The 12,722-nt window shown below is 40.5% G+C and overlaps 1 protein-coding gene across 8 annotated transcripts in view; it reads left to right on the plus strand.

The window, feature by feature from the left end:
* Positions 1–12,722, plus strand: part of FRY (FRY microtubule binding protein) — a 586,038-nt gene that overhangs the window by 545,442 nt on the left and 27,874 nt on the right. For 7 of the 8 annotated variants that reach the window (XM_069080517.1, XM_069080511.1, XM_069080510.1 and 4 more), the window contains 4 exons: positions 65–226; positions 4,726–4,892; positions 8,357–8,546; positions 12,423–12,572. In XM_069080517.1, the coding sequence (XP_068936618.1) occupies positions 65–226; positions 4,726–4,892; positions 8,357–8,546; positions 12,423–12,572 (669 nt within the window). The remainder of the gene's footprint in view (positions 1–64; positions 227–4,725; positions 4,893–8,356; positions 8,547–12,422; positions 12,573–12,722) is intronic. The other variant, XM_069080515.1, reaches the window with a different exon arrangement.

Raw genomic sequence — 12,722 nt, forward strand, 5'->3', positions numbered from 1 at the left:
TAAAGATCATGAGCACATTTGAAAAAGAGTCTCTTCACACCATTTTTTCTCTTTTTTTAAACAGATCATGACCCTTTCCCCCTCTGAGGAGGCAAATCACATGGACTCGCTCACCATATCATGTGATACGACTACTGCTGACCCTCATGCTTTTAACACCAGAACATCTAGCTTTGACGTTTCTTTGACTGATATGAATAATCTACAGGTGTCTGAGGGTTCTAAGGTGAAGGACTTTTGGGAGTTCTATCATTGTAGCTCCTTTTAAATTCCACTTTTTTAAATAGTCTTAATTTTCTAAGATTTCTCCGGGAATTGATTGTGGGCAACATAATCTTTTCTTCTTATTATTCATTTAAAGCTATATGAAGAGTGTGTCCATGGGACGCATCCTTACCAGATTCCTGCATGCTGATCTTGGTTTAAAAAAAAAGAAAGATTTTATTTGGGGCCTTTTGAATGAAGTATTTTGCACTTTCTGCATAGCTCAAGAGCTGCTGATTAATGGCAAAAATCAAATCTGTGTATGTCTGAAGTTGCAGAGCCTGGGGATCATTGCAGCTGTTCTCTGAACTGAATTGTATGGAGCAGTGTTCACTTGGGTGTGGGTGTGTGCATGTTTTCTTGTGAGATTTTTCCATATGTGGGAACCAATTGTGTAGTTTGCCCATGGCATTCAATTCTTGCCCTTTGGCATATCCTCGAAATTTTCCATGCCAATCACAGTATTAGGCTAGATTTGCACAAAACAGTTCTTGCCAGCTGTCTGAAGTGAACCGTGAATTATGGACATGATTTCCTTACTAAGAAAGGTTGGTTTTTTTGTTTCATCTGTTTTGATTTATGTGGATTTCCCTTTATTTGTAACTTTTATCAGAATAGCCAAACAAATCCTGCCCACAAAAGTATCGATCATACTCCATGCTTCCATATTACACATAAGGAATGGGGGATCTGGACTTTTTTCTTTTCTTTTTTTTTTTTTTTGGCAGGGGGGGAAGGCAAGGTAGTTGGGGTTAAGTGACTTGCCCAAGGTCACACAGCTAGTAAGTGTTACATGTCTGAGGTCGAATTTGAACTCAGGTTCTCCTGACCCCAGAGCTGGTACTCTGTTCACTGTGCCACCTACCCACCCCCAGGGGTCTGGGCTTTTGATTTTACTGATACTGAATGAAGAAACTCCCTCTACCAATTCAACTCAGCACCTTCTTTGCATTGTATAATCTTGGATAATTGCTCAGAAAGGAGAGATCCCACAGGCACTGCATGTGGGAGATGGAACTTCCTGATTTCAAGGCAGCTCTCTGTCCTCTACTCCACACTACCTTTCTACACACAAGGGTGTGACTTGAATTAGTCATAACTGACCTCTACACATGCTGTCTCAGTTGATCCTCAGGCTCATGAGGCAGACACTGCAGGCATTATTATCACCATTGTTATGGGAGAAGCATCTCCTCTCAGAATTCATGTGGCAGGTATGTGCTGCCAACATTTACCACAGTGCAGAAATCACAGAGGTAAAAACCTAGGTTTTAATATCATGCTCAAGCATAGGTTCAGCTCTCAGGGAGAACAATAAACTTGAAAATCATTAGGATTCTCACAAGGCCTCTGATGGGCAAGCTTACATCATAGTGACACATAAATAATTCTTTTACATCTTGGAATCTTGTACATTCCTCTTAGGCCATAAAAGTTAAACAGATCGATTCATGCTCCCATACTTCCATCGATGTCATAAAAGTTGAACAAACTTAGTTAAACAGTCATAATCTCATGCATCCCCTGAAGAAACAAAACTCATCAAACAAACTCAAATTTAGTCAGGTTACAGATTAAACTACATTTAGAGTATTCACAATTAGACTGATTGAGGAGGACAATTTACATGTCACCTAGGAGTCAGGGACAGTTGAGATTTTTCCTCTGGCTTCTTATCTAAGGAATACTTAGGGCTCTTAAGTAAATTTTACATCCCATGGGACAAGTTTTGGTCAGGTGAAGTTAATGTTAACAGAAGACAGGCTTTCAGTTAACCAAACTTGCAAGAGGAATAAAAGGAAATAAAAAATTCCCATTATACCATTTTACAGATGAGGAAATGGAGGCTCAGAAATAATCTTATTTCACTGTGGTTACATAGCTATTAGGTGTCAATAATGCTTCTCTCTTAAAAAAATTTAAATTCTTGTTGGCTTATTCATATAGGCTAAGATTTAATTTTCCTGGGTTTGATTCTGTATTATAGTTGGGGGAGGGGAATGAAAGAAGGGAAGTAGGTGATTGAAGAAGACAGGAGGATCGGATGACTTCAGAGAGAAGTGTTTTTTCAGCTCTAAAAGCTCACTGGTCAGTCAATAAGCATTCATTAAACACTACTTTGTGCCAGGTACCAAGCCACAACCTCTTGCAAAACTAGTTCATTTTAGGTTTTCAGTTCTTCCTGAAGTCACAAACATCACAAATGCTACATATAGCAAAATCTGCTTAAGTTTTTCTTGCTCAGAACATGAGGCTTCATCCTCAGTTTCTTAAAGAATTCATGTGAACGAGTTCCATAGTGTACTCCCTCCACCCCCATACAAAGCAAGTTCTATTTTTAAGATCAGGAAATGCTCTAAATTCACTTTATACCATATATCTCATGAGGTCATGGGAATCCATAAACTGAAAAAGATCACAAGTGAGGAAATCTTTATTTTATAACTTTTTTATGAGGGGGGAAGGCAAGGCAATTGAGGTTAAGTGACTTGCCCAGGGTCACACAGCTAGTAAGTGCCAAGTGTCTGAGACCAGATTTGAACTCAGGTCCTCCTGACTCCAGGGCCGGTGCTCTATTCACTGCATCCCCTAGCTGCCCCCAACTTTTTTTAATTTTTGTCTAGACGAGTGGCTGCTTCATTGTGAGGAATTCCCCATATACTCATCATCTGTAACTTATAGGCATAAAGAGTTGCTTGGGGCACTGAGAGGTCAAATGATTTAAAACTAGTAGATGTCAGAGGGAAAACTTGAACCCTGGACTTCCTGACTCCTCAGCTGACCCCTCAGCTGACCCCATCTCTACTCCCCCTCATTTTGCCTCTCATTTCGCTACTGGGCAAGCAGATTCTATTAACCAGCATTTTTAGTTTACGTGAGGAGCATTTCTGGGTTGACTTCATTATATAAGCACTAGGACCAGGAGCTTTACCAAGTTAGTATAATTTTTTTTTCCTAAAAGTTTCCAAGAAGAGAGGGAGTTTTCTGACTGGAGGGGATATAAGTACCAGGGTTCTCCCGTTAAGTGTAAAAAGTTTTTCCCTGACATTCTTTATCAAAAGAAAACCAGAGTAAGTGGCATTGTAATTTCTTTCCATATTAAAATGTTTTATTGTTATTATTTTCTCCATTTTTGTACATCCAGTTCTATAAAACGCAGTTTCCACATGGAGAAAACTAAGTAAGATTTGACATTTTTAGGACTAGCCCAAATTTAACTTTTTTTTCATCTGGAAAAGTTTGACTCATTGCTAAATATTAGTGTAATCAATGCAAAACCACCCATCCTTCTTCATGGGGGCTAAGTTTCCTGCATTACTTGAGCTTTCTGTGAAATAGGGAACCCCAAAAACCTTTCAACACAGATCTTACCATGGCAACAAAACTGTCATTTAAAAGGCGTAAGTAATGAGAGCTGATAAAACCCAGTAGTTTCTACTCCCTAAATACTTGAAAAAATAGCCTAATAATGAAAAGTTCTTTCTTCTTGCTTTAAAATTCCTATGAATTCCCCTAGCCCTTTGACCCTATTTATATTACACTAACAATGCCACATACTCAGGAGGTTGTCAGATATTAACTTGTGATAATCTTTTATTGTGGATGTTGGTCACATTCACATAAATTTGTATTCTTTTTTTGTTTTTGTTTTTGTTTTAAGAAACTGACTCACCAAAGCATATCCATGTGCTTTTTTTTCCTTCACTTTCCTCTTTTGCTCCATGATCCAGTTGCCTTCCTTCCTTTCTTAACAGAACAATCAGTTCTCTGGCAGGTTTCCCCTGGCCCAGGTTCAGACACACCCTCCTTTTCCGTTTCTTTACTGTCTTGTTCCTGCCCTTAAGCAGGCCTAGTTCAGCTGTATTCCATAGACCTTTCACTTAGATGCCCAGCTCAGCCAAGTCAGCTCTTACCTTCCAAGCTGTCATCCTTAGTGGACTTCTCCAGGGGCAAAATGTATATAGTGCATCTTAGGACGTTCCCAATTTGGAAAAGACAAGAGAAAACCCGTCTGACTCTGAGTCACAAGATCTAAGGTACTTTGAATCAGAGAGTTCTAGGTTTGTAGCTGACAGACTCCACTGAGTTTAGGAGTCAGAGGCAAATCCAGGGCTTTGCCAATGAGACTAGTATGGCCTTTATCTCTCTGGGCCCCATTTCCTCATATCTAAAATGGGGGCATCAGACGAGGGTATATCTAAGGACCTGTCCAGCTTCTCACATCATGATTCTATAAGGTAAAACGAGGAAGGCTAGAGAAAGAATAAACAATGGTTATTAGAGATATAAAGTTGTGAGCTAGAAGATGGATTTTTTGGAACATTAATGCCCTCATTCATATAATTTTAAAATTTTACCCTCTTTTTTTGTCATTTTTCATTACTTTAACAAATTTTCCTGTTAGCAAGTTTCCTTACAGTTGTAACATATATGCTTTTTCTTCTCCATTTGTCCTTTCAGGCTGAAGGTGTCAATGAAGAGGAAGATACCACAGTGCATGAAGATGAACTTTCTGGTTCTATCAATGAACTCCCAGCAACTTTTGAGTGCAGTGATAGCTTCAGCCTAGACATGACTGAGGCTGAAGAAAAAGGGGACCGAGCATTAGACCAATTTACTCTTGCAAGGTTAAAAAAAATTCTTCATATGGCAGAGTGGTGCCATTTTATAACTTTATTTTAGCCCAAGTATAACTAAGTACCTTCTTAACTATTTTAACAGCTCAAAATCTATGAATTCTGCAAGACATTTATTAAGCACCTACTGTGCGTAAGCTTCTGTATTAGGCTGTATAGTCCTAAATAGTCAAAGTATTTGAAAATGTGAAGCCTAGTGCTTTTCAAGTATTAACTCATTTAATCCTTATAACAACCCTGGGAGGTAGATGTTATAAATATCCTATCTAGGGTGGCTAGGTGGTACAGTGAATAGAGCACTGGCCCTGGAGTCAGGAGGAACTGAGTTCAAACCCGGCCTCAGACACTTAACACAAAAAACTAGCCATGTAACCTTGGACAAGTCAGTTAACCCCAATTGCCCTACCTTCCCCCCTCCAAAAAGCCTATATATAATATCCTATCTTATCACTGAGAAAACAAGGCAGACAGATGTTAGTGACTTACCCAGAGTCATAAAACTAGTAACTGAAGTCAATTTGAACTCAGGTCACTATATCCATTTTTCTCAAGGGTTCCCCAGGGTGACTTCTCCAAGAGGTATCTAAGTAGGACTTCGTGCCAGAAGTAAGCAAAAGATAATCTCACCCTCACACGGAGTTGACATTTTACTGGCTCTTCACTATATGTGACATTCTCTCTCCCTCTTCCATGCTTTTACACTCTGTCCTTATCTCCACTTCAGAATATCCCTAACTTTCTTCAAAGTACCCCTCAGATACGACCTCAGATACATGAAGCCTTCTCTCATCCCTAACAGTTGCTAGTACTATGTTCCTATGTTCCTCTTGAAACTTCAGAACATATACAAAGTATTTCCCTAATTGTATATAGGCTGTTTCCTTCTATTAGAGTATAAGTAAGCCCCTTAAGGTTAGAGACTGTTTCTTGTTGGGTTTTTGTTTTTTTTTTGCTTTTTGGAAGGCAGTTGGGGTTAAGTGACTTGCCCAAGGTCACATGGCTAGTTTTTTTCTGTGTGTTAAGTGTCTGAGGCAGGATTTGAACTCAGGTCTTCCTGACACCAGGGCTGGTGCTCTATTCATTGCACCACCTAGCCGCCCCAAGACTGTTTCATTTTTTACTTTGCATAGGAAAGTTTGTTGTTGAAATGTGGGATATGGACAAAGCAAACAAATATGAGCTAAGTTGAGAAAAGTGAGACTCCTAGCAAACTGTATCATTTGACACGCTTTCAGCCGAGTGATACATCCCCAAGTCTGTTGCCCCTCCTTAACAGAGGGCCCGTGTGACCATTTGACCCGCTGTTCACAGGATAGAGCATCATTTGGGTTGCAGCCACCTGCCTCACACTGTGCAGGTTTCCTGAGCTTTGTGAAAGCAAAAAGAGAGATTAACAAAAGAGTTCGTCAAAACAAAGGACTTAGCACCAAAAAAGCAAGAATGACCTGTGTGGTTAAATTTGTGTAGGTTTTAAAAGCCTCAAAGATAATAAACAGATGGCAAGCCTGGAAATAAGAGGCTTTTCATAAACTGAAAGATGTAAGTTGCTTTAAGTGGCTGCTTTCAGCATGGTGGCTGAAATTCAAAGATTTGTTTCATTTGGCCTGGAAGCATCAGTAAAGGAAGAGTAGGAAAGGACAAAGGATCCTGGTGATGAACCCATAAAGTGGTCTTGAAGAGACCCAGCAAACTGCTAAAGATGCCAGGAAAGCCTCACTTTTAAAGACTCTAAACTATTGAAGACTCAAGATAAAAACTGAGCAGAAACTTTCAGATACTATTATGAAAAAAAATTCTTTATTAAGATTGATGGATCTGAACATCAATTTATCACCCTCAATCCATAGAGAGGCAATGGATAAATAGCATAGAATAAGGGGGCAGCTAGGTGGCACAGAGGATAGAGCACTGGCCCTGGAGTGAGGAGGATCTGAGTTCAAATGTGACCTCAGACACTTGCCACTTATTAGCTGTCTGACCCCAGGCAAGTCACTTAATCCCAAAAGCCTCAACAGAAAAAAAAATAGTATAGAATAAGGCAGATATCATTAAACTTTGTCAGTGTTTCCATTTGTTTTTACAGTACTCTGTGATTAGAAAGGATTATTCAGAAGTATCAGTGATGGGGAAAAGGCATCCAAAACCTTCTTTTTTTAAGAAAAGATCCTCTTATAGGGAAAATAGAATCAATGGGCAAAATTCAAAAGAAGTAGAATGTTAGAAAAGATGTGGATGATATTAATGACATACATTGATCTATCTCCTTTCTCTCTCTCTCTTCCTCTCTTTCTCCTTCTCCCTCTATCCCTCTCCTCCCTCCTTCTCTCCCTCCCTCTCTTTCCCTCTCTCTACCCTTCTCCTTTCCTCTCTCTCTCTCCCTCCTTTTCCTTTCTTCCCTCCCTCTTTCCCTCTCTTTCCTCTCTCTCCCTCTCCCTCCTTCCCTTCTTTTCTCAGCCTCTCTTGATCTTATCTTACCATCCTTTCCTTCTCTCTGATATTTAGATGTATGCATTCATTAGGATTCCTTCTCCTTCCCTGTCTTCTTTTAAAAGGTTTGTAGGTGAAATTGTGGAGGCTTAAGGAACATCAAAGGATTACAGAGTCACAAGATCATAGATTTAAGCTAGCAAACACCTTAAAGGTTATCAAGTCCAGCCCCTTTATATTACAGCTGAGGAAAATGAGTCATATAGAAGTGTGTATGACCCACTCAGAGTCACACCCCTAATATCTGAGGCAGGATTTCAATTCAGGTCTTCTTGAATGCAAGTCTGTTGCCCTGTGCCCCATGCTACCTTGAAGTTTGGGGTAAAGGAAAAATCAAACATGGTAGACTATAAACTTGATGAAAACTGGGGAGTAAATAGTCCTAAAGTACAGAAATTAGTATTCAAAGACAGAAAATAAAAGAGAGGATATCCCTTAGTCTAGGTAGAGACCATATTGAAAACCTTAGAAGAATAAGGCATTTCTAAAAGATTAAAGAGGATATGTAGTTCAAGGGTTCTGTTCTTTGTTCAGTCATTTCAGTTGTATCTGACTCTTTGTGACACCATTTGGGCTCCTTCTGGCAAAGATACTGGAGTGGTTTGCCATTTCCTTCTCCAGCTCATTTTACAGATGAGGAAACAGAGGCAAGCAAAGGTTAAGTGATTTGCCCAGGGTCACACAGGTAGTACATATCTGAGTAAGGTCTTCCTGTCTCCAGGCTTGGAACCCTATCTACTACAGCACCTAGATGCCCCTATTCTTTTCTTCTCTTTTACCTAGAACTATAAAAGAGCACTAGAGAGCTAAGAAAATGAAAAACCAGGACCAACAGCAGCCTTGGAGAGAACTAATGGGAAGAAATGGTCTATTTCTTTTTATGAGTTTAGAGTTTCTGAGGATTCGTTGTCAATTTTTTACAAAGCATGGCTTGGCAAGGTTGGCAAGGCTAGTTTCCTCTCTTCCAGCTATGGAGATGGAGACAGGGGCATCTCTCCACCACCTTCACCCTTCTTCTCTGCCATCCTGGCTGCTTTTCAACCAGCTGCATGTGATGATGCAGAAGAAGCCTGGCGTAGTCATATCAACCAGCTCATGGGCGATTCAGACGGCTCCTGTGCCGTGTACACATTTCATGTGTTCTCCTCCTTGTTTAAGGTAAGTCTTTGAATGAAGGTGTCAAGGTCACTGTAGCCTTAGACTCATGTGAGCAAGTCCAGAAGTATAACCCCTGTTGCTTACCAGCATTCCCTTTAATTTGTCAGCCTTAAACCCTGTTTTTCCATTATCCTTTATTCCAGTACAGAAACTTCCTTTGGAAAATTGGTCAGAAATGTTTATTGTATCTTTTTCTCCAGCCACTCTGGCCTCTTCTAAAACTATCATCTCCATCAAGAAGAGGCAGACAGGTACAAGCTGGTACTGAGAGGCCCACCTCCTGCCCTCATTCCCACACCCTCACTCCCCCAATACTGCTTTCTTTCGTCTTTGGGTCTCCATTTCCTTTCTCCCATCTCTCTTCAACTCACTTCCTCTTTTTATTTCATCCATTTTTTTTTTTGCTTTTGGGAGGGGGGAAGATAGGGCAATTGAGGTTGTGACTTGCCCAAGGTCACATGGCTAGTTTTTGTGTTAAGTGTCTGAGGCCTCATTTGAACTCAGGTCCTCCTGACCCCAGGGCCAGTGCTCTGTTCACTGTGCCACCTAGTCACCCCTTCATCCATTTCTTTTTTGTGCCTTTACCTCCCATCTGTTCTTTAGACATCTCAGTGGTGGCTATAAACATGGCATATTCCCATTCATAGCAGCCATATGAACTGAACCAATGAAGGCCATTGTCCATAACTCCTCTCTGGATAGCCCTTTCAAACATGACTTGATACCCTCTCCCACCCCAGTGATTTTACAAGACTGCACAGAAGTGCAGGGACACTCACCCTCAGGATAGTACTACTGAAAGATTACTCACTGTATATCTCTCTTCCTCTCTTTCTGTCTCTGTCTGTGTGTGTGTGTCTCTGTCTCTCTCTTGCCTCTATTTCTTGCTCACACACACGCACACACTTCTTTGATCCTTACCTAACCTTTTCTTTCTTTTTTCTTTTTAACAATTTCCTTTTTTATTATGAACTTAATGATCATCAGCAAACATAAACGTTCCAGTAGACCAAGAACAAGAAAAGATTGTATGCAAAACTATGCACCTTTTACATCATGTCTAAGTGGATATTAAATTTAACATGGTAGTCACAAAATTATTCTCTGTGTCTGCATCTAAATTTTTGTTTTCTTCTTTGTTTTAAATGTTCTATTGATACTCTTTGCCATGTTGCATCATTTTTCTTCCTGCCCAGTAATTTATTCCACTCCATCCCAAGCCCCCCCTTTTAGCAAATAAATGTACTCAAGCCAGACAAATCAACACATTGGCCATCCCACCTAACCCTAAATTTTCTGCTCCACTATTTACCTGGCATTGGTTGTGGTCTCCAAAACTGTCTACTGTCTGACCTGATTTGTCTACTCTGATAAAGAGTACTTGCCTGGGGTGGCGAGGTGGCACAGTGAATAGAGTACTGGCTCTGGAGTCAAGAAGACCTGAGTTCAAATCCGGCTTCTGATGCTTGATACACTTACTAGCTGTGTGACTTTGGGCAAGTCACTTAACCCTAATTGCCCACCCAAAAAAGCACAAAAAAAAGAGTACTTGCCTGCTTTCCCCACCCTTTTACCATTCTTGGCTCACATTTCTTAGTTATTGATCCCCAACTCTTAGCCTGCCCTGGTCTGAATTGTCAGTCTCAACCCTTGTGCACCAGACTGTCCATCCTTATCCCTACATAACCATTCATACTATCTTCTGTCCTAACTTTGTTCACACTCACCCCATTGGGGCAAGTGCAGAGGATTCAGCCCCTAGCTGAAACCAGACAGCCAGGGCTATTAATAGATATGCCACTATGCATTCCATCCAGTAAAAGAATGTGGGGAACTGGAGGACAGAAGACACTGACTCTCCCCAGGCCCTCAACAAAGTACTTAATCTACTCTGAGGATGTCACAGGGCTGCACTCTATAAAACACAAAGGATTCAGGGCTGCAGAAGACAAAATTATTGCCCCAGCGGTGTTATACCTTGCCTCAAGCCAACTGGGTCTCTTAAGGGTGAAATGGTGTACCAGCATCCATCATTTCTGAGGCAGAGCTTTCTGGAAAACTAAGAACAGCTAGATGGTGCAGTGGATAGAGCACTGGGCTGGGAATCAAAAAGACTCATCTTCATGAGTTCAAGTCCAGCCTCAGATACTTACTATCTAGGGGACCCTGGGCAAGTCACTTAACCCTGTTTGCCTTAGTTTCTTCATCTATAAGATAAGCTGGAGAAGAATATGGCAAACCACTCTAGTATCTTTGCCAAGAAGATGCTAAATTGGGTCACAGAGAGTCAGGCATAACTCAATAACAACAATAACAAAGCCACTCTTTTAGAAGAGGACGTTAGAGAGCAAATCTCCGACATGAAAGTTTACCCTTTGGGGAGAAATCCCAACTCTTGATTCTGATGCAGGCCCAGGCCTTGCCTCAAAGTTAATCTGTTGCTAAATTGGTCTTCTGAACATGTTTTCAACTACATAGTTATCTGTCCAGCCTTAGTTCCTACATACAGCCTCCTTCAACCCACTTGACTTGCCCCCTCTATTAGAGTCCCTATTTTTCCACCTATATCCTATCCCAGCCACCCGATGCTTATTTACCAGGATGTGGGTTCACATTTCAAAATCGACCTGACCAAATATTTGTCCAGTTATCCCTCCCTCAACCCTGATGTAGCAGACTTATTTAACCATTAAACTTTTTCCTGTATGGATCCTACTTTGCTGCCCTGGCCCTATTACTGAACTAGGTGGAGAGAATATTATTCATTAACAGAAAGAAGACTGAGCAGGAAGGGGGGGACTTTTGCTTGATTTTGTCACAGAGTAAATGTCTGTACTGGGGAACAACTACAAGGAATATGCTTCTGAACATGGACCATTAACTTACCTTTTGCAATAGACCGAATTCTAGCTTTACCTTCAGAATTTTCCTCATCCCTTCGACGTTGTTCTCTTCCATGATAAAATGATTTAAATCCATTTTTTTAGCTGCATGCATAGAGAAAAGTCTTGTGCTCACCTCATATCTATTTCTATAAAGTGCTACCTAGTAATAATAGAAGCATATTGTGTAGCAGATGATAAAATCTGTGCAGATACCTCATGTTCAGTTTTCTTATAATTAATCATCTGCAGTCATTGCCTGATGGTGTCTGTTTACCATTTTCTCATTTATTTTCTAATGAGTTTGAACATCTCATGGCTAGGTATGTAGACCTATATTTTAATTAAGGGGGAATTTTTATAAAAAAAAAAAAAAGACAGAAAAACTTGGTAGCACTGCCCATAACTTTGGAAGCACCAGACTGTATTTTTTTAATTCAGTTTTTCCTTTATAAATTTTTTGCCTTGTCGTCCTGTCAATCAGGCAGCTCCCAAACATAGACAAGTACTTATAATTGAATGAACTATATGGGTTTTGTCTTACATTGTCTTAAATGATGGCAATTATGAACTAAGTGAGGAAATCTAGGTTCTGTGAGTCTCAGGGATCCATGTGCCCCCCCAAAAAAAATGGCATGCTAGTAGTAGCAGAGAGTATACAAGAAATAGCAGTATGCCACCCAAACACATGGGGAATTTGCAGGAATAAAGGCATTCTTCCCTGAATGTGTGTGATTACAGGAACCCACTCATAAAGACAAAAATAGTTTCAATCTCCTCATCTTCAGCTTAGCCTCAGAAGATTATTATTTAGGAGACTTTTTAAACAAACATTTGCTTCCCCTCAAGGAGAGAGAACTTGTTTTATGCTTGTTTTCATTGTTCAAAGAAGGAAAAATAAAAAAATAGTTTGGGGGAATGAAGACAACTCAGCTTCATGTGAGAAAGATGCCAATGAGTTGGGGAAATGGGGGGGGTTGTGTGTGTTTTTCAGAATATTCAGAAGAGGTTCTGCTTCCTGACTTGTGATGCGGCCAGTTACCTTGGGGACAACCTTCGAGGAATTGGCTCCAAATTTGTTAGCTCTTCCCAAATGCTGACGTCCTGCTCTGAATGCCCGACACTCTTTGTAGATGCTGAGACAGTGAGTATCCCCCATCCTAGATTAACAGGGAATGGTATGCCCAGTTTAGACAGCCAGGCAGTCAGTCAACAGACCTTCATTAAGTGCTTACCATGTGCAAGGCACTCAGCTACATCCTAGAGTTAAAGGGTGTGATTTGGTGGCATCCAG

This window comes from Petaurus breviceps, unplaced genomic scaffold (assembly GCF_028583685.1).
Source record: "Petaurus breviceps papuanus isolate PSGF00001 unplaced genomic scaffold, PetGlider_PUasm1.0 91133, whole genome shotgun sequence".
Classification (NCBI taxonomy): domain Eukaryota; kingdom Metazoa; phylum Chordata; class Mammalia; order Diprotodontia; family Petauridae; genus Petaurus; species Petaurus breviceps.